Raw genomic sequence first — 21,339 nt, 5'->3', positions numbered from 1 at the left:
CCAGGTGTGGCGGTGCACACCTGGAGTCCCAGCTACTCAGGAGGCTGAGGTGGGAGAATCACCTGAGGCCAGGGGTGAGCCATGATCACACCACTGCACTCCAGCCTGGGCAACAGAATGAGACCCTGTCTCAAAGAAAATTTCAGAAAAGGAAGTCTTTAACAGTGAGTTACCAGTGAGTCTCCTGGGCACCTTGGGGCAGCCGGAGGCAGAGCAAGACACTCTTGCCTTTCAACTGTAATTCCTTCTGAACTATTTGATTTGTAAACTATATGCAAATATTACTTTTATTTAAAATATCTATAAATATATAAACATTAAATCATTTTTAAGTTTTTAAATACAACCTGATAAGCAATAACAGGGAAAGCAGATAACTCTCTACCTACAGAAAGGCCTTCATGATTGTGTCAAAGTTTATTCAGAAAGTACAGATGTGGCACTACCGAGTTTTTACCAGAAGAAAAAAATATGTTTGGAAACAAAAATAAGAACTACTGCTCACAATACAGGGCTCTTCCATCAGTCCTGGCTTCACTGTCCACCTGGACATGAGGGAACCTTGGGATGGCCACTCCAGCTTTTTAGGCCACAGTGACCTCACTTTCATTCTGATCTTTGTAACAGCCATGGATGGTAGGTGGTGAAATTACCATCATCTCCATTTCGCAGATAAAATAACAAGGCAGGGACAGTAAAGGGCACAACCACACCAGGACTCAACCCCACACACCTGCCCCACGCTGCCCAGTGGTCACTAACGAGCACAGAGGTGGGAAAGGAGGAGGCAAGACGCACTCAGGAATGCCTGGTACATGTGCCCCGATTCCTCTTTACAATACACGAGAGGAGACTCAGTCTTTGATTCCACAGTGACTTTGATGCAGAGCACCAGGGAACTGGATACGGCTTCAGAACAACTTCAACACCCTCCAGATTCTGCTAAAAACATGAATCTAAAATAGGAAAATCAAAGACACACACTCTTTAATTCAAAGACATCTGATCTCAGATACAGTCCCGTACGATCCTGACCCTCAGCCAGCCTGCGGACCACGCAGCCTGTGACTCAGCACCATCCGTCAGCTGCCGTGAGCAGCACGTGACACAGGGGAGGGGACGGCCGGGTCCAAAGAGAAGACCCAAATGAGGCAAAGGCTCATGCTTAGGAACCCACCAGAACATCCCTTCAGCCCAGTGCCCAGTGACGGGTGTCATTCAACTTTCAGAACAACGGTCCTCAAAACACCATGCTAAATCCATCTAGTCTCACGCAACTGCACCATGGCCGACACACGAAGGAAACCGTGTTTTCAACAGATCTCATGGGGGCTGCCTTAGCGTTTTTCACAGATCAGCTTCATCACTGGATGAGGGCAGGTTGGCTGGATTGCAGTATTTTACATACTCTGTAAGTATAAACTGGATAACTCACCGCTACACGGGACCCAAACTGGAAGAAATGGTCAGAGTTCAGGGGAGGAAAGAATTTTTTGGAGCAAGTTTAAAGCAGAAAGGGCCCTGTGTTAGACGGGAAAGGAAGGGGACAGAGAGCGACGAGGAAAAACAGCTTGAGGCGGGGGTTGATGGCGAGTATTCCAGGTGGGGGTGCGGCATGTGCAAAGGCTCCACGGCAGGAAACAGGGAGCCACGAACAAGGAAGTGCACAGAGACAGCTTCTTGCAGCAAACGTTCCGGAAGACCCATTGCGGGCACCCCAGGAAAGAGGACATTTTGCAGAAAGCTTGAGAGACAGAAAGGAGAAATCTGGGTCTGCCAAAAGGCACAGAAAACACCGCGTGCAGAGAAGTGACATGATAAAAATGGCTCCAGAAAGATTATCCCGGCAGCTGTGTGTAGGATGGTTTCAAGCCGAGAGAGACCGGAGGCGGGAGATCTGCTAAAAGAACGTTCTCCTGACTCAAGCTCAGGGTGAGGAGGGCGTGGCTGGGCAGAGCCTGTGTGGGGAGACAGCGCTCGGGGGAAGGGGGATTCCAGGTCCAGGCTCAGTTTCCGCATCTGCGAAAGGTGAGGCCTGACCAGATGATCTTTCAGCCTGCACAGGTCTTGACTCAACTGACTTCTGTCCTGAGATCCCAGTACGATCTCAGGGTAGGCTGGATATGAATATGAAATCAGGGAGATGAAAAAAAAGTAAATCCCAACTTTCACACCTAAAGAACAAGGCCTGGTTTGGCAAATTAAAATTCATGCATTTTTTTATCGTGTCTTAAAATCTTCTCTAATATATAAGATTGCATCTGTGCTAATTAAAATCAGATTAGAGAACATTCTCAACATCAGCTCTATGGTTTCTAACCCAACCTGGCCCTCAAAGGCAGTCCCACAACAGCACTGTCTTTGCTGTCAGCCCTCACCTGCCCACACCTGCTCCCTTATGGCCATGACAATGCCTGGTCCACTTGCTAAACAGCATGAGTCCATCACCTTCTCCTGTCTCCTATGCCACCAGCAGCATCCCCCACAGACGCCAGATCCTTCCAGACACTCATGGCCCCAACCTGCTCACCCTCACACAGCCCCCGGCCAGTATTCCAGCCATAAAGTATTCTTATGACTATTAGCACAAGAACAGCCACTAACATGACCTAAAAGGCCCTCACAGCCTGGCCCTTAATGCCTTGTCAATCAAATACCAGTTATAACCTAAAACAGGACCCCAACAGCCCAGGGCACCAAGCCCCGGGTAAGCACTAGGATGCCCCTGGATCCCCCGACTACCCGTGGGCACACCCCAGCATTATCCCCCACTCTCCACCTGCCTCCCTGCCTGCCATGGCCTCTAGTGTGTGGGTGGCACAGCCCTGACAATTGACAAATGCAGAACCCTGGCTTCCCAGCCAATGCCCAGCATTTTGCTCTTTCAAACCACACCTGGGGGCATCAGCCAGTGGACGGCAGCCCAGCCAGGGATCCGACACACACGGGGCCCCTTCTCCAGCCCCTCAAGCCACGCCAGCCGCTGGTCGACCCACAGTCCTCAGATTCACCAAGAGCTCCGCCCCTCCCTCTCTCCCTGGGCCTGGAATACATTCACCCCCACCTGCCCCTCGTTCCTACTCACGCCCCAGACCTCACCTCAAATGCCGCTTCCCTCCTGGGCTTCCAGCTGCTCACACAGTCAGAGCTCAGTTATAATTAAGATTATTAAAAACATGTTTAACAATTCACTTGCTTGGCACTTAATTTATTTTTCTTTCTGAGACAGAGTCTTGCTCTGTTGCCTAGGCTGGAGTGCAGTGGCAATCACAGCTCACTGCAACCTCTGCCTCCTGGGTTCAAGTGCTTCTCCCACCTCCCGAGTAGCTGAGACCTCAGGCACGAGCCACCATATCCAGGTATTAATAATTTGAGTATTTTTTTTTTTTTTTTGCAGAGACGAGGTTTTTCCATGTTGCCCAAGCTTGTCTCAAACTCCTGAGCTCAAGCAATTCACTCACCTTGGTCTCCCAAAGTGCTGGGATTACAGGATACTTAATACTTACCTCCCTCCACAGACTCTAAATCCAGAAAACACTGTCCTCTGTATTTACAAAAGCACACTCAAGGCCAAACCCAGTGACAGGTGCACTGGGGGTTATCGGTAAATACATCAAATGAATGAATGACTCATCGGTAATAAGCCCTCATGTCCTCTTTTGTATCCACCAGACACGCCAAAAGCCTCTTCTAGAAGAACATATTGTCAGCAAGCTTTCAGAAACTCAGCCAAAGTCATCCAGATTATCACAAATTGCTAGGATGATTTACCAGATGGACTAAAAATATGTATCTTGGTTACAACAGCACACTGCTTGCTTCCTAACTTGCTTTCTTTCTTTTTTTTTAGAGACAGGGTCTCACTCTGTCACTAAGCTGGAGTACAGTGGCGTGTGTGGCTCATGGCAGCCTCAGACTCCTGGGCTCAAGCGATGCTCCCACCTCAGCCTCCTGAGTGACTGAACTACAGGTGCACGCCACCACACCTGGCTAATGTTTTTTTAGAAGTGAGGTCTCACTATGTTGCCCAGGCTGGTCTCAAACTCCTGACCTCAAACAATCCTCCCTCCTTGGCCTCCCAGAGCACTGCAATTGCAGGTGTAAGCCCTGCCCCTGACCAGGCACACTGCTTTTCAGTCCCTACTCTGTGGCCCTGGACGTCTAAGTAATATTATTCCTATCTTCAGGAATGTAAGATACTGACACTGCAACCATTGTTTCTAAGCCAAGCTCACTGCACCTTTCAGGAAAGGCACGGGCACAGAGGGAAGTAAAACATGCAAACTCCAGGCTGAAAGTGTCTTGGCTCCTGTCAGTTCCGGACTTTTTAGGAAGAGAGTTGTCCCATTGTTTAAGGTTCAATGACGAATTCTCTCAGGGTCTCGCAAAGTGATCCCTACAAAGGTTGTCATGTGGCTGGGACGCCTGCTGCAGAGGCTGCCCTGAGGACTGGGAAACCCACCTGCCCTAACGCCTCCCACGCCATAGGCCTCCCACTCACTACCCACGTGGCGCGGTCCTGACGCCTCCCACGCCGCACCACTCACTCCCCACATGGCGCGGTTCGGCTCCATCCTCACTCAGATCCGCCAGGCAACCGAAGCTTCCCACCCCGAGGCAACTAAGCAAGAAGGCAGGGCTGTTAAATGGGGAGTTAAAGCGCACCTGATGCCGCTGGGCGCGTGGTGGTGCCCGCAAAGGCCCTCCTGCTGCAATCACCTGGTGCACCGCGCCACCCAGACAGGGCACGGCCTACCCCATGGCGGGCCGCTCAACATACCCGGCCTTCTCTGTGCGGGATTTGTTAAGACCTCAAGGAAAATAGCAAGTATTTATCTATTTCATTATCTTGGATCATCTTAGAGGACACACAAGTGTGTCTAAGGAGTGGATAAGGCTCCATCTGGTGAGCCAGCACGTTTTTATACCCACAGCATTCGAATGATGAATCAAGAACTCGAAGCTCCTAGGGCTGCTGGCTGCTCCACCAACTACTTCCTCCCGCTCCATCCACCGTCTGTGGCTCCGTTTCATTCCCCCAGGCATCTGTGGCTCCCTGTCAGCGCCTCACCGAGAACTTCTCATTCCTGCAGGTCTGTCCACAATTTCAAAAGACCTTCAGCGGCACCTCCCATCTCACAGAAATCCCTGCAATTCTTCCTTCCTGGAAGTCAACGTTCGCTGGCGTAGTTATGGTTTCGAGGCCCTTATTCTTCCTAGTGACTCAATGCCCCATTTCCCTAGAGACAGGGCTTCAGAACAAACCCACCGGGGCGTGTGAGCTGGAAACTCAGGAAAGAGCAGGGGACGGCCTGACCTCCCGGCATGATGAGCCTCCAAAGACACCTTTGTGAAGTTTGTGTTCCATGATACAGAGTAGCAATTCCTCATACACACCGGGCCCCTCCTCAGTGTAAGTGACACTTACCACAGCAACACCCATCTGGCCCTAAACGGTCAGGTCTGCGTCCCCCCAGTAAAGCCTCCTGGATTCTCGACATCTCTGCTTTCACGTTTGCAAGACACATGGTAACACTTGACCCAAAGACACCAAGTTAAAAGATTGTTTGAGCTGTAATCTGTCTGTTCCTTTAAGGAAGAGGTGTAGGAAAGTGGTGACCACACAATGACTGCAGTTTCTGCCATTTTTCACGTGATAATAATGGGAACGGGGTGAGGGTTATCTACTGAAATGGCTGAGAGAGTCGCTACAGAAGGCTGCTCTGAGGACCCGGAGCTCGCCTTCTTGGAGCGGCAGGAGTGGGAGGCTGTGAGCTGGATGTGCAGTGCCCTGGGCCCAGGCGACAGCACCATGAGGGCCTCCCCTACCCACCTTGAAAGTACAGCATCCGGCCGGGCGCGGTGGCTCAAGCCTGTAATCCCAGCACTTTGGGAGGCCAAGACGGGCGGATCACGAGGTCAGGAGATCGAGACCATCCTGGCTAACACGGTGAAACCCCGTCTCTACTAAAAAATACAAAAAACTAGCTGGGCGAGGTGGTGGGCGCCTGTAGTCCCAGCTACTCGGGAGGCTGAGGCAAGAGAATGGCGTAAACCCGGGAGGCGGAGCTTGCAGTGAGCCGAGATCCGGCCACTGCACTCCAGCCTGGGCGACGGAGCCAGACTCCGTCTCAAAAAAAAAAAAAAAAAAAAAAAAAAAAAGAAAGTACAGCATCCAGTCGCAAGCATCCCTCACAGGCGTGGCCTGCACCTCCAGGCTGCCTCTCTCCAGTGCCTCCCGGCCGCCATGGCATCTTCCCATTTATAAATTTCAGGAGGTAATTTAAGCCTTCATCTTCTGAGCAGCCCCCACTGTGCTCAGCAAGGACAGAGCTTTCTGGAGAACCTCCTGCCCCATCCCCTCCTTCTGACCCCACACAGAGCACAGGCGGCTGGTGCTGACCGGGCCCTGCCATCAGCAGGGGCATCTGGCTCAGCACTGCTGCACCTCTGCCTGGTGGTGCAACCGAGACTGGCACATCTGTGCTTCTTGCCTGACTGTGGACCTCCGGAGGGCAAGACCAGGCTTCACCTGCCCCTTAATCCATGGGTGTGAGACCAGCCCGGACACACTAGGCTGGAGGAAGGCGAGGCATGAACGTAGAGCAACGTGCACCTTGCCTTCTGCACCCGCTGGTGGTAGCTGGCAGCCTGGGGATTATCCTGAGTCTCTCCTCTCCCTCTCTGCTTCATGGCAGGACAACTGGACAGAACGATTCAGCCCACACTGACCTCACAGTGAGGAAAAAGTGACAGACCAATGATTTCAGCTCAGGGAAGGTGGCACAGGCTACCCAGCACCCTCACCTCCAAGCAGCAAGCGAGATGAAAACTGGGTGAGTGAATGCCAGGGAAGAACCGGGCCACACCAGAGCCCTGGAGGGAGACCCTTTTCTAAGCCAGCAGCAACTGACCACTTCTTTAAGGAGAAAAAATGGGCTTGAAAAAAGTGTCAGATGAACTTTCTATGAGGACCAGAAAGAGACAGGAAACTCATAGAGAGGTTTTTCTAACCTCACTATTCAACTTCTGTAATGTGTCAGGGGAGAAAAATATGAGGCCTGGTCACAGAGTCACGAGACGGCCGAGAGGGACAGAGGGCGCAACGCCTCCCGAGTGACTGTCAGAAACCTGCAGCAGCCAAGCGCCAGGAAGACGCTCCTTTCCAGGAGAGGGTGGCCTCGCATCGGCGTGCCTACGGACACCTGTTTGCTGATGGAGAAAGAAACTTCCAACCGTCCACAACTCGGCCAACTCACCTGCTCAGACAAAACAAGCAGGGGCCCAGTGACGAGTATTTCAGAATAGGCCTATTTTTGGACTGGACATTTTTCAGAAACTAAATTTAGTCAGTTTGAATTCTTTTTAAAAAATGCTATCCCATTAGGCCTTTTGAAATAGGGAATATACATCTCATTATTGAAGACAGGACACACTGTTCTCCCATCAGCCTGAAATGCTGCAGACAACGAGCTGGAGGGGCCGCGTGGTAGATGGACCCGCGCGGGGAAGGGCGGAGGCACCGACAGGGACATGGGCCAGGTGTCCTGGAAGTCAGACATCAAAATGTATGGCCGTTCATTATCTGTAAAATAATAGCTCACTTGTAGTTTTTAAAAGTCATGTTTTGTGTTACCATTCATTGGCAATTCTGGCCATTTTCAAATGCTTGTTAACTGAAATATTGGCTTCTTTATTAATTTTCTGTTTATATTTTTTGTCCATTTTTATGCACTCAGGAAAACCCTCATATTTAGGGTATTAAACTGTTTCTAAGTGCACTTGATTTTATTCCTGTAGACACAGAAAAGATTCGAAATGTTTTCATCAGATCTATCGATCCATTTCTTCATTCCTTTTTATTTTGGTTTCTTTTGTTACTTTTCCTCTGACATCCTCCCTGAGCCCACTCCACACAGTTGCCTTGACCTCCCCTCGTGTGGCAAGGACGCGGCACGGCCAGTGTCCACATGCAGTGCCAGGGTGGATGCGCAAGTCTAGAGAGAGCTCTGGCAACGGCCTCCAGACTCGGGATCGTTCGCTTGTGCAGCCGGTCTAACCAGCCCTCGGGAGACCCAGGAAAAGCCCTTCAACCCAGGAATGTGAGTTTGTTTGGAAGAAGGGCTTTGCAGAGCTGACGAACCAAGGCTCTTTGGTGAGGGGATAACCCTGGGCTTTCTGAGGGGGCCCTGACCGCCCTCACATGTGTCCTGTGAGGTAGATCTGAGATGGATGGAAGGGGAGACCCGGGAGAAGAGGAGGCGGCCACGTGGAGACAGAGAAGCAGGCTGGAGCGATGAGGCCACAAGCTAGGATGCCTGGAGCATCAGAAGCCAGGAGAGGAGGGGACCCGCCCTGCACCTCTGGAGGGAGCAGGCCCCAGGATGCTCCAGGCTTCCAGCCTCCAGCACCCTGAGCGCACTCTGCCGTTTCGGGCACCCGATCTGTGGTAACTCGCTACAGCAGCCCCTAGGAAACTAAACACACCCATTAATCAATAATTCTGTTCCTAGGAATTGACTGGAGAAAAAAAAGATCTACATTTTCAGAAAATATTCAAAAAAATACATTAGCCACAGAACAATGGCCAAACATTTTTGTAAGTGACTTAAATGTCAAACAATAGGGGAAAGTTTCAATCACATTCCATACAGGAACGTTACACATCGATTAAGATTAAATTATAAAAGGATGTTTTGAATATATGGGCAAATTCTTAGAAAAGAATATAAAGTGAAAAAAAAACAAGGCAGTTTCCAATTCTGATTTTTAAAATAATTAGAAGAAGGCTGGAAAGAAACATACCAATAAACTATAATCATTTCTAGGTCATGGAATTATTGCTGACTTGTAATATATTGATTAGCTCCTAGATACTTAGCAGATAAAATGACCAGAAATAAAAGAAAAGAAGGCCAGGTGCAATGGCTGACACCTATAATCCCAGCACTTCGGGAGGCCAAGGCAAGAGGATTGCTTGAACCCAAGAGTTTGAGATCAGACTGGACAATATAGCCAAACCCCAGCTTTACTGAAAATATAAAAAGTTAGCTGCGTGTGGTGGCACGCACCTGTAGTCCCAGCTACTCAGGGGCTGAGGCAGGAAAATCACTTGAGCCCAGGAAGTCAAGGCAGCAGTGAGCTATGATGATGCCACTGCATTCCAGCCTGGGCAATAAGCAAGGCCCTGTCTCAAATAAAGAAAAAAGAAAAGAAAATGTACAAAAGTAGCCTAACTCGCTTCCCATGATACCATCAGATACAGAGAGAGCAAAATAAATTGTAGGTGAGAAGAATCTCAAGAGCTATAACAAATATAGTAAAAGTTGTCAGAAAGCAAAGATCTGGTAGCCAAGGAAAGGTCTCCATGACACACGACAAAGCAGTAACCCCCGGGATTTCGCTTGTCCTTGTCCACTGGGAAGCCACTGGCTGCTTTCTGAGCGTGTCCCAGCCCACCACAGAGGAGGGCTCTAAGAAACAGGCAGGTGCTGATGGGCAGTGCCGAACACCTGTGTGCCGCCACGCACTCCTCAGTGAGGCTGTTCGCAAATTCACAGCACTGTGGGGCTGGATGTCACCCAATATGTGTAAGCACTTTTTAAAAAGCTAAAGTGAGTGGTAAATGATACGAGATATTCTATCTCGCGGCTCCTCTATGGTTTGGACTCTAGTGCTTTTCTGGGAGAAAACAAACGCCAGGTAAGGGCTTCCTCCTTGGGTCACAGCATGGGATATGCTGACCCACCAACGCCCAAGGGGACCACTCTGTCCCCACCCAGGGGTCATGCACCCCTGTGGCTACGTGGAGCATGCAGCTGCACTGAGCTGGCTCTGTGGACCTCAGTCTTAGAGGAGCAAGGCAGAGACAGAAAGCACCAGAGTCCGCCCGTCCCACCACGGAGCCCCCCAAAGAGTCCACCACAGAGCCCACCCATCCCACCACAGAGACTGGCCCATCCCGCCACAGACACGTTCGTTCCACCACAGAGCCTGCCAGAGAGCTCCCCGCCATCCCACCACAGACCCACTCATCCCACTGCAGAGCCCGCCCATCCCACCACGGAGGCCCCCACCCTGCCCCATCCTGGAGCCCCTGAGCCGCTCCTGCCACAGAGCCTGCCCATCCCATCATGGAGCTCCCCCCCCAAAACTGCTGCGGAGCCCCCACCCCTGCCCTGCACCCCATCCCACCTCAGAGCTCACCCTCTGGCTGCCTGTGTCCTCCGTGTTCCCCTAGGCTGGAACATGGCCTGTCCTCCCGGTCTCTCCGCCCTGCTTTTCGTCAGTCAGAGCTTGTTTCTGGAACTCGGGACCAAAGATGCCTAAGCAAGGCCTGGCGGTGAAGCCCATCATGTGACTGGCGCGGGGCACGGTAAATGGTGCACTTGTCACTATGGCTTGATGGCTTTCAGAGGAGGTTTCTCTTTCCCTGTCTGCTTTATGATATCTTGCAGTCTTTTTATCGAACAAAAACATAAAGAAGTCCCGTAAGACTCAGAAGTATGATGCACTGTGGGTAGTGCACACACTCAGAAGAGCAGTCAGAGGCAGGGCAGTGCCGGGCAGCCCCTCACCCTCTAGAGCCTCCTGGTCTCTAGGACAGGCCGGCTTTCCCGTGTCGCTCTCCCCGGCCCCCGGAGAACCAGGACAGCTCAGCCCGGGAGGGCGAGTGTGACCACCCCAGGCCCAGCGCAACGGCCCCACTGCCCTTCCCAGCCGCTGGCTTGGACATGATGAGATGTGAGGGGAGGCCTTCTGGAGAACTCACAGTAAGGTTTCCTTACTGCAAAGGTGTCCCCCATCACGCCCGCAGAGCTGACGTCACCAACAGGGGCACCGTCCCCACATCATGCCTTTAGGGCCGGTGTCCGCAGCCAGCAGGGCCTACGCCGGGATGCTGAAGGCCACAGAGCAGGCAGCGGGAACCTGGTTGCTGAGGATGACACGCTGTGGTGCTCTGTGGTAAGAACTCACAAATCCTCAGTTTCAGTTGTTTTGTGTGGGACTTTCTATTATATGCAGCCAAAAGTATTCTGATACAGCAAAAAAACAAAAACAAAACAAAACAAAAAAACCCAGAAAATCAGAACCACTGTCCACCTCAGCACCTGCAGGTGTGCAGCTGGCATTCTGATCCACATTCATTCAGCAAATGAGGGGCTCATGCCCAGCAAGGTGTCAGGCGTGGGGGACGCTGCCATGACCACAGTGGGTGGCCCTCTATCCCACAGATCTCTCCCAGCCCGTGGCACTGGACGGTGGCAGCTGCATCCCCAGCTCTGGAGCCCCCCTGCCAATGTGGCCTGCGGCTCTGTGTGACCCCACACGGGATCCGATGTGCCATCTGACCCCTCTACCCCAGTTTCCTCATCCGCAGCCTTCAGACAACGCCAGCACTGACCTCACAGGGCTAGCATGAGAATTACATGAGTTAATGTAACTCGCCCAGCAGTGCCAGGCACACAGCAAGCACTCAACAGATGCCAGATATGATCAGAAAACATCAAAAATAAATAAGTTGCATGGGGCGTGAGAAGGCAAGGGAGCCGGGAGCACCAGAGGGATGGCACCCACTTCCGCCTGGCCTCTCTGAGAAGCCCCACATGTGGGAAGGCTTGGAGGAAGGAGAGAGACGCCGCGTCCTTCCTGCGGGGCATACAGGCCCCGAACCAGGACAATCACTGAAGTTCAGGCACCAACAAGGAGGCCTGGGTGATGCGGCAGAGTGTTGAGGGGATGAACTTGGCTGGCCTGGGTGGGCTGTGAGGGGTGGTGCGGACCCCCATAAGCAGGTGGCCTGGAGCTGAGGGAGATGGAGATGTGATCGGGCTTCTAGGGTTCCTCATTCTGGAGTTGGTATCCTTCCCGTCTGGTCTTTATGCTCCAAACTCAGTGGCTTTAGGGAAATGGATGAACATATTCACACTGTCTTATAATCCGCTCTCTTTACTTAATATGGTATGAACACCTTCTTATAGAATTAAGTACTTAACTTCCATCTTTTTGTGGATGTGTATTTTTTATAACATTGCTGTATCACCATGAATTTACCCAATCTTGTTACTGCTGTTTTCCAGTATTATACTACGAAACACAACTGGAGGGGACATCCACTTACCTAACTTGCTGTAAATTCATGATTATTTCCTTAGAAAAAGTTTCCAGAAGTGAAATTGCTGGGATAGTCACATGCAAAGAAGAGTTTTTTTTAATTGAGTGCTGTGACTCTTAAGAAAATATCATTAGAGAAGCAAGTAGCAGGAAAAATTGAAGACTGAGAAATACTGTTTGGTGGCTTTAAAGAACTACGGAATTCAAGTTTCACCAACAAAAATAAAACTTTGAATCTAATTATAGCGACAACCTAGAACATTTTGTTTCAGACCCAGTAGTGTTACATCCTAAAATGGCCACAACAAAAGGTTGAAACTACAACTCTCAATTGTTCATGCAAATTTCTAAATTATATATAGTAAAGACAGTCAGAAAACAGATGTTTGGAAGTTTGTTCAGAATGTCAAAATATTACGAAGAATGTTACACAATGGAAATTATTTTTAAAGAGCTAAAGGTTTCATATTAAAGACCAAGAAAAAAGGTAAAGAACCTGCTGCTGTGCTTGTCTCCAGCACCTGCAACTCGGAAGCAGCTGCTGAAACGTGGAGAAGGGACGGCGGTGTAACGAGGCGTCAACTGTGTGTATTTACGAGGTCATGCAACTGTTTATCCAGTGACATGGCCTAAAACCCTGCAGCAGGTGTAGAGATGGCCTGGGCCACCCCTTCCTGCCATCTCTGCTGCACTGAGGACAGCATGTGGACAGACTGGGGGAGGTGGAGGCTGGGACCCAGCCCCAGTGAGGAATTCGGAGGCTGGGAGCATGACCTCACTCAGGCATTGGGGCCGGGGAAGCAGCACTCCAACTAGGTTCGAGAGAAAATACATGAGGAAAAGGTGGAATGAAAAGCACTGTCGAGTGTGGGTGAAGCCAGAGTCTTGCTGGGGCACAGCCCAGGCAGGGAACAGAGAGTGACCGTGGGGAGCAGACAGCCAGCACCCCGGGAGGGTGACGTGGCCGGAGAAGAGGGAGGGATGCAGGTCGGGCTGGGGAATCTGTACCTCGAGGAGGCGTCAGCCCCTCTGCTGCACCTTCACCCATTCAGATCACTAGATGAGACCGGGGGCCAGGGTTCAAGGGTGATCAAGACCCTTCTCACAGAGTGGCTATCCCAAAACATCAAAGACAAGGAAAGTAGGAATTACAAGGTGGTGAGAGGCATCACCCTAACAGTCAGAGCACAGAAAAACCTGCCCAACCCAATCTCGTGGGTCAGGGAGGATGTGCGGAGAGAAGATGCTGCCTCTAAGCTTGCTGAGCGAATGAGCACTTCTTCCCAAAGCGCAAGACAAGAGAGAGAAGAGGGAAGTGGCGATGGGTCTGAGAGAACCATTATGACGGCTCCATCCACAGACTGCCACAGCCACCAGAACAACACTTACCTTCAGCTAAAACAGGGTTCTGGGCGTCTACATGCAAAGACTCAGATGAAATGTGAAGGCACATGAAACTTGAGAAATTGCTGTTGTCTGCAGGACACACAACATGAATCCACGTCTCTTCAGCCCTAAACCACAGTAGCTTAGTGAGTGATGCAGACACGAAGACCTGGCCACGGAAATCACGTGCAAATACCAGCAAAAGGCCTGGCGCAGTGGCTCACGCCCATAATTGCAACATTTTGGGAGGCTGAGGTAGGCCAATGGCTAGAGCACAGGAGTCACAGTCTAGCCTGGGCAACATGGTGAAACACCATCTCTACTAAAAATAAAAAAAAAAAATTAGCTGGGTGTGGTGGCGCATGCCTGTAGTCCCAGCTACTTGGGAGGCTGAGGTGGGAGGATCGCTTGAGCCCAGGAGGTCGAGGCTGCAGTGAGCTGTGATTATGCCACTCCAAACCAACAGACAGGACTGAGACCATCTCTAAATAAAAAAGTAAATAAATACCAAGAAGAGATCATCAGTGCTGAGTGTAGGCTGTGCATGTGAGTTTTTCTGGTTTATTTCAAAGAAACCAAATCAAGACACAATAATTAAAAAATACTTCTGTGGCCAGGTGCAGTGGCTCAAGCCTGTAATCCCAGCACTTTGGGAGGCCGAGACGGGCGGATCACGAGGTCAGGAGATCGAGACCATCCTGGTGAACACGGTGAAACCGTCTCTACTAAAAAAAAAATACAAAAAACTAGCCGGGCAAGGTGGCAGACACCTGTAGTCCCAGCTACTCCGGAGGCTGAGGCAGGAGAATGGCGTAAACCTGGGAGGTGGAGCTTGCAGTGAGCTGAGATCCGGCCACTGCACTCCAGCCTGGGCAACAGAGCGAGACTCCGTCTCAAAAAAAAAAAAAAACTTCTGTATTTGTAACTGTTATATGTTATACAATCCCAGCCCCTGAATATAAGATCTACCCTCAGAACATCTCTTACAAGTTAGTGCCAGAGAAAATTCATCTTCACCAAAAAATGAGTATGCAGTGTCCACCCTGATAGCACGATCAAGTGAGGTCGAACATGGCTTTGCGGTTTTGGGTTTTTGTTGACTTGACTCCCTGGAAGCTCAGTGTCAAATGTGATGCTGAAGAATTACATTCATCCTCATGTTATCACGTTTGTTTCCTCTAATTTTCTACTTCTATTTTCTAATTAACTTTTTTGCCCTTGTCCTTTTGTGGTTAAGTTCGGTCAAAAACTTTTTGAAAAGTGGCAAGAGATATACAAACAAGTAAAAGAAGACCAGAAATAATAAGTAAAAGAGTTTTGGGAGAAATCAAAGAGTGGCTTGCTAATTTCCATTGTGGATTGGCTCAAAGTAGGCCTCAATTATATTTTTTCATGATAAAAATAGTCAAGACTAATCCAGCATTTACTACGTGCACCATTTTTATCACTTTACAGTCATTAATTCATTTAATCCTCCTAAACCCTATCAAGTTAATATTGCATTAACCCCACTCTTAGTGATGAGAAAACTAAAATATGGTGAGGTCAAATAAAGGGCCAAATGCAGCCGGGAAAAGTGACTCACTCCTTTAATCCCGGCACTTGGGGAAGTCAGGGCAGGAGGATTCCTTAAGGCCAGGAATCCAAGACCAGCCTGGGCAATACTGCAAGACTTCCTTCTCTACAAAAAAAAAAGTAAAAATTAGTTGGGTGTGGTGGCATACACCAACTACTAGAGAGGCTGAGGTGGGAGGATCACTTGTGCCCAGGAGGTCAAGACTGCAGTTAGCTACAAGCATGCCACAGAACTCCCACGTGGATGACAGAGGGATACCCTGTCTCTAGAAAGCCACTTGCAATGCTGTGCAAAAATCACAGGACAAACATTCATTACACACAGGAGGATATTTTTTAATACAGCCTAACTTAAAATACATACTCTATGGACCCTTGGGTATCATTTCCATTTTTCTTCTTTTGTGCAGAGTGTGAAACATTTTAAAGACAATGATCAGTCAGATTCGCAGGTTACTTTGAAAATTTTTAACACAAGTTTACAGATGGGCTGGTTCCAAATGTTTATTCATTGTTTAAAATGGTTTATTTAAATATTTTTCTTCTTTTCCTGCCGATACACACAATGTACCATATAAAAAACAGTACCTGAAGATGAACAAGCCTTTCCTTGCAACAAGAGCTTTAACATGGAAATGTTTGGAGAAACTAAAAACCCAAACATCCCACTTGCTTGTCAGGGACAGAAAAGTCAATTCAAAGCAAGAATATCCTGGTTTATGTAACTGAAAATCACGGGGTAATGATGGTTCAGGTATAACTTAGTTCACAGCTTCCAACAGCGTCCTCAGGACCAGCTCTCTGCATAACGGCCGCCCTTCTCCTCCACAGACAGATGATGAAGGTGTCCTTTCCAGACAGGCCATCCCCGAAAGACTGTGCACTGATGCCACAGCTCCAGGCATTACACCTTTCCCGCCGTTTTTCCTAAAGCTTTCCCTTCCTAGAAAGTTGCCACTCTTCACTGATCCAGGTGCTCTTGAGAGGGAGTAGGGCTCCGACCAGTCAGGAGCCACCTCTGCCGGGAAGAGGGATCCACCAAGCCAACCCCATGAGGGGGCAGGTGTTCTCCAAGAGGAGCTTGCTGCTGCCTGGAAAGGCAAGCCTACGCTGAACTGCGAATACACCAGAGTCTGCAGTAACAGGTCTAGAAAGCTCAACTCCTGAAGGCCCACCAATAAATACAGACAGGACAGTTCCAGAACTAAGGCAACTAACATCCCACATGAAGACACTGCCAGCAAGTCAGGAGAGGTACACGCCTTAAAGCAGCTGCAGCAGACACCCATCACGGGGATGCCAGAACAGCCAGGCACCTCTCCTGGAGCTGAAGTTAAGGGACTGCGGGTCAAGCAAGGCCCATGACCTGAGGATTGGGAGAAGATTTTCATAGGCAGATGAAGTCAGTGCACAGAAGAATGACATGAGAAAAGAAAAACAGAGGTTTACAGATGAGCTTCTACTGCCTTTGCTGAGGAGATTAATTTGTTTCTGCTATTAAGCCCTGGAGGGGAAAGGTGGCTACCAACAGATGCAGGATTTAAACTGGAGTTTGCACACCCTACGACCCCATGCCTGGTCAACGCCAAAGCCCATCTGCTTAGCTTCCCTAGAAATCAAAGTCTTTTGTCATGAACACACATGAAATCACCATGCTCAGTTTTGTGCACACAGCTACCTAGGAAACAACAAAACATATTTAAGAAGCTGGTGGTACTAGGAAGCCTCGTGTGATGAAAACTACTTGATAAAACTACAGTTGATTAAGAATAATTTTCAACTGCATAGAAAGTGTGCCCACTAACTTCCTGTATGGTAGCCTATAATTCTTTTATAACCAACATGCTGGCAATGCTCTAAATATGACTCCCATCTGGCCAAAATGATGAATCATAGTTATTTTTATTGTATCCAATGAATGACCATGGAGCATCTGTCCTGAGGGTCAATAAATAGAATATTTAATTAACTTCATTTTAAAATCTATAATCAAAGTATATATCATTCAATTCCTTGGATAACTGAGGAGTCATGAAGCTTTTCCTCAAATACGGCTACATAATAAAAAATTTATAGCATTCCTTCAATTTTAACATCATGGAAGATAATGTCTTCAAAACAAAACAAAACAAAACAAAACAAAATCCTCTCACCCTTAAAAAGATATTAGAGCACTTTAGTTTCAGAATTAGTTGAGTTCCGGGTACACAGAATCCAATGTAATTTAAATTCCATGAAGCCTATTTTTGCTTTTATATTTAATTTGGAATTTCTACCAATTTCAAAACTGAAATAAGTAGACAAAAATAAGAGAAGCAATAGATTGCCACAGAAGGGCATGTACGTCACTGGGGAGAAATAATGTCATGTGATCTGAATTCTATAAAAATAAAAATCGAACTAACCCATTTAAATCACAAGTAACAAAAGGCATACAAAAAGTTGGTAAATAAATACATGTTTATTTCTGTCTCAAGCTATACCACTTCGGACTATCGTAAGTGCAAAGTTCTTTCGAAGGATAACAAATACACACTGAATACTATGAAAAGTTGACTTAGAATGCTTATCTGAGAAAACATCTCTGTGTTGAGAAAACTTTACTTTTAATTACTTCATTCCTTTGAATTATTTGACATAGTACTCATTTTGCTTACAACGCTTACCCTTTAACCTGAAAATACAACATACAGATTTGACGTGGTAGATCAACAGAGGAAGCCCTTCCGCACCTCTCCACTTTTACCCAAGAACAGGGGCGATCACCAAGGAGTGACAGTGAAGAGGCAGGAATGGCGCACAGAGGCAGGACGCGCCCCAGGTCATCACTGAGAGCAGACCCCACGCCCCTGAGCTGCCGCGGTGAAGATGCCTCAGGTGACCCGAGACAGAACCCAGGACAGGGCCAGCTCTGTGTCACCTCTGTCCCTCTGCGTCCTCCCCGCCCAGATTGTGCTTGGACAGAATATTGCCTACAGCCTGCTCCCCAAGCTGCCAGATGTAGGGGATAAAATATTCTAATGTGTTCTCTTCCAAGCAATGAAAAAGTCACGCCATCCAGAAGGAAATGGTACGCACACTCTACAATTACTATTGGAGCCAAATCTGTGAGTCACCCAGCTGCCGGCACAAGACAATTTGGCTACTGGAAAATCCTGATTAATGACATTTTTTTAAACCCAGAGTAACAACTTGACCTGCCAAGAATTACCATTTTTTCACCATTTCGCCATTTTTGGCCTTGGTTATCTATTACCTTTCTCAGAGAAAAGGAAGTAAAATGAAAATGGTGTAAGGTGCGTTCATCTCAGGCCAAAATGTGCTTTCCAAGGTGTGCTGGGGCCGGGGTTTAGCGCAGCTTCGCGACCTGGGGGAAGGGTCCTTGGAGAGCCTCCTGGACTTCCTCGGGCTACGCCGGGGTGCTGGGTTATTTCCCAACTGCAAACACAATTAATTCACCGGCTGTTGATGAGTCCTCCTGACAGCGCGGATCGCCGGGCTCCGCCAGGCGCTGGGACCGGGTCTCAGGCGCTGGGACCGGGTCTCTGTCCGGGGCGCCCCCGGCCCGACCCCGCCCGGGGGTCCTCGCCTTCGCGTCACCGGAGCTGCCTCCAGCCTCGAGTCCGGGATGATGGGAGAAGCGGCGACGCTTTGGAGGATATTTCCAGCTCCCAAACCCCCCACAGCCCGGGCTGGCCGAGTTCATCCACACGAAGGATAAATTCACTGCTGATCGCTTTATCTTTAATCGATACAAGACCGGCGCCGCCAATAAGTCACGAATTCCCAATTCCAAGCCGTGGCCGGGATCGCCATTCACCAGCGGCGGCGGCGGCGGCGTCGCGCAGGGGCGGGAAGGACCCGGGCTCCAAGCGCGCAGGGCCCGGACCGGGGGCCGCGAGTTTCCGACACGCATCGCAGACCCGCCGCGCGCCCTCGCCCCCGCGCCCGCTCTGCACCTGAGAACCTCCGCTGTCCCGGGGCTCCGCCTTCTCGCCGGCGCCTACCTCGCCCAACTATCTTTCCTCGAGGCCCCTCCCCGGGTTCCCAGGTCCAGCCTGCTCCGAAGCCTCCGGCACCACACACGCCGCGCGCGGAGGGAGGGCCGGGCGGGGAGAGGTGTCCAGTCCTGCCCAGCCCAGCCCAGCCCCACCTGGGCGCGCAGGCAGAGGAGCCCGCGCCCGCCGCCTCCCAGCCCTCCGCGCAGGGCTGTAATAATTACATCCTCATTATTTCTCCTGCAATCGTTAGCAAAGGAGCCGGAGAACAGCAACAGCCGCTGCCGGGGGAGGCTTAGTTACAAAACCCTGCGCTGGGTAGCGCCTCGCTTAGCAACCACCCCTAAAAAAGCCCCCGTGCTCCTCGCTCGCACTTGGAGAGCCGGGCGGCGGCCACCCCCTCGCTGCGCGCACCCTCCACCCCGCCTGGTCTAGGCAGCCGCGGCCGCCCGGAACAAGGGGCCCCTCCTGGCCGCCCCCGCCCCCGCGAGCCCCCGCGCGCGCAGCCCAGCCCGACACCCTTCATTCATTCCCGGTCCCCGTCGGCGTTTCCACCCGGGCTTGGGGGGAGGCGGATGCAGTCTGCTGCCCGCCGCCCCCACTCGCTCGCAGCTGTCCCACCGGAGGTAGGCGCGTAGCCCCTGGCCCGCCGGCGCCCCCCAGGCTGTGCCCCCTCCACGAACGGAGAATTTCACACCTCCGCGGCCCCGTGGGCTCCCGCACCCCGGAGCCCAGGGTCCCGGCACCCCCGAGCGCGGCCAGAGATGCGCGGAGCCCGGCGAGGAGCGCAACGCGCGACCCCCGAGCACAGGCTGTCCCTGGGGTCGCCGGCGCTCCGGCCCCGGCGGGCGGCACGACCCCCGCTCGCCCCCGCCCCCAACCTTGACGCCCTCGCTGCGTCCCCGCAGTTCCATCACGCCGCCCCCTCCCCGCCTCGACGGCTCTCGCAGCCCCGCGCCCTGTTCCTCGCGCCCAGCTCCCTGCGGCCCTCGGTGGCTCGCACCTTCCTCAGCGCGGACATCCTCGGACGCTCCGAGCTCAGCAGGTGCGGGGCGACATGGCGAAGGCCCCTCCTCAGGCCGGCGGCTCCCGGGGCTCGCGGGTCGGGGTCCGTGCGTCCGTCTGCGGTCCGTCTGCCCGTCCGCCGCCGCCGCCGCGCGCTCAGACAGCGCTCGAGCCCGGCGCACGGTCGGTCCTCACGGCCGGCGCCTGCGCACTCGGCGCCCGGGGAGGCACCGGCGCACTGGGGGGCGGCCGGCGCGCGGCTGCATCTGGGGAAGGGCCCGGCTCGCGAAGCGCGCGGACAGCCCGGCCCCAACTGTTGCGCGGGGCGCGCGGGTCACCTGGGGACGGCGCGGGGCTCCCGGCGGGAAAGCAGCGGCCTCCACCGCGGCGCGCGCGGGCGACGCTCACCGCGCCCGAAAGTTAGCGAGGGACCCGGTCACACCCGTCGCCCCCGGGCAGGGTCAGCCTTTCCGGACCGCGGTTAGGGATGCGCCGGCGTTTTGTGCAAGGGACTCGCGCTCGGGTTCGAGTCGGCTCGGCTCCCAGTGGGGCTTGCGGGGCAGAGGGGACGCGGGGCGAGGGAGGCGCGGGCGCTTGCGAGGATCTCACTGCGAGGTGCGGCCGCCGCGTGGGTGCTGGAGGCGGAACCTCCCCCGGTTCCCACAGGCGGGCTCCGCTGAGGTGGGTGTGCGGCGGCGGCTTCACGGGGACCCACCGGGGGCGCCCCGAGAACCTGGGTCAGGACGCAGGGAGCGCCCTTGGAGGGGGCTCGCCGCCTGGGTGTGCTGTGAGCGGCGTATGGACGACAGAGCCCAGGAAAAGGGAAAATCGACCCGGAGAAGTGGTGTTGACAACCACAGCAGCCGGGAAGATCAGCCACCCTGGCCACGTGTGGACGGACCCTCGCCAGGGTCATGGGTTTGCCCTTCCAGGAGCGGAACGCGGGAGCGAGACGCGCTGGCATGGGGGTCCCCGGGCGGTCACCGACCCTGGGCAAGTCTCGCAGTCCCAGTTTAACATAAATGCAGAAATGGATTTGTGCTTTCCACCTGCGTGGCTATGGCATTTAAATGAGATAAAAGATGCGAAAACAAACCGCATAGAAAGACCGATGGGAGTTAGAATGAAATCAGGTCATCCAAAATATTTGGAATGGACAAACCCATCTTTTCCAGAAATTCCAAGATCTTTAAACCAGGCTCTGTAAGAATTTCCCGTATAGTTGATCACCCAAATATTCATCACTTGCAGTTTATTTTCA

At 51.6% G+C, this 21,339-nt stretch overlaps 2 protein-coding genes across 3 annotated transcripts in view; both read right to left on the bottom strand.

Moving 5' to 3' along the window:
• DLGAP2 (DLG associated protein 2) overlaps window positions 1-20,271 on the bottom strand; it is a 928,742-nt gene extending 908,471 nt beyond the window's left edge. For both annotated transcript variants that reach the window (XM_037985419.2, XM_073017908.1), the window contains exon 1: window positions 20,077-20,271. The gene's annotated coding sequence lies outside the window, so the exon portion shown is untranslated. The remainder of the gene's footprint in view (window positions 1-20,076) is intronic.
• Window positions 17,518-19,444, bottom strand: LOC119619399 (uncharacterized). Its single transcript, XM_037985422.2, has one exon. The coding sequence runs from the start codon at window positions 18,989-18,991 to the stop codon at window positions 18,503-18,505; it is 489 nt and encodes a 162-aa protein (XP_037841350.1). The 5' UTR covers window positions 18,992-19,444; the 3' UTR covers window positions 17,518-18,502.
• Window positions 20,272-21,339: the final 1,068 nt, after the last annotated feature.

This window comes from Chlorocebus sabaeus, chromosome 8 (assembly GCF_047675955.1).
Source record: "Chlorocebus sabaeus isolate Y175 chromosome 8, mChlSab1.0.hap1, whole genome shotgun sequence".
Classification (NCBI taxonomy): domain Eukaryota; kingdom Metazoa; phylum Chordata; class Mammalia; order Primates; family Cercopithecidae; genus Chlorocebus; species Chlorocebus sabaeus.
This window is presented reverse-complemented; position numbering and strand designations above follow the sequence as displayed.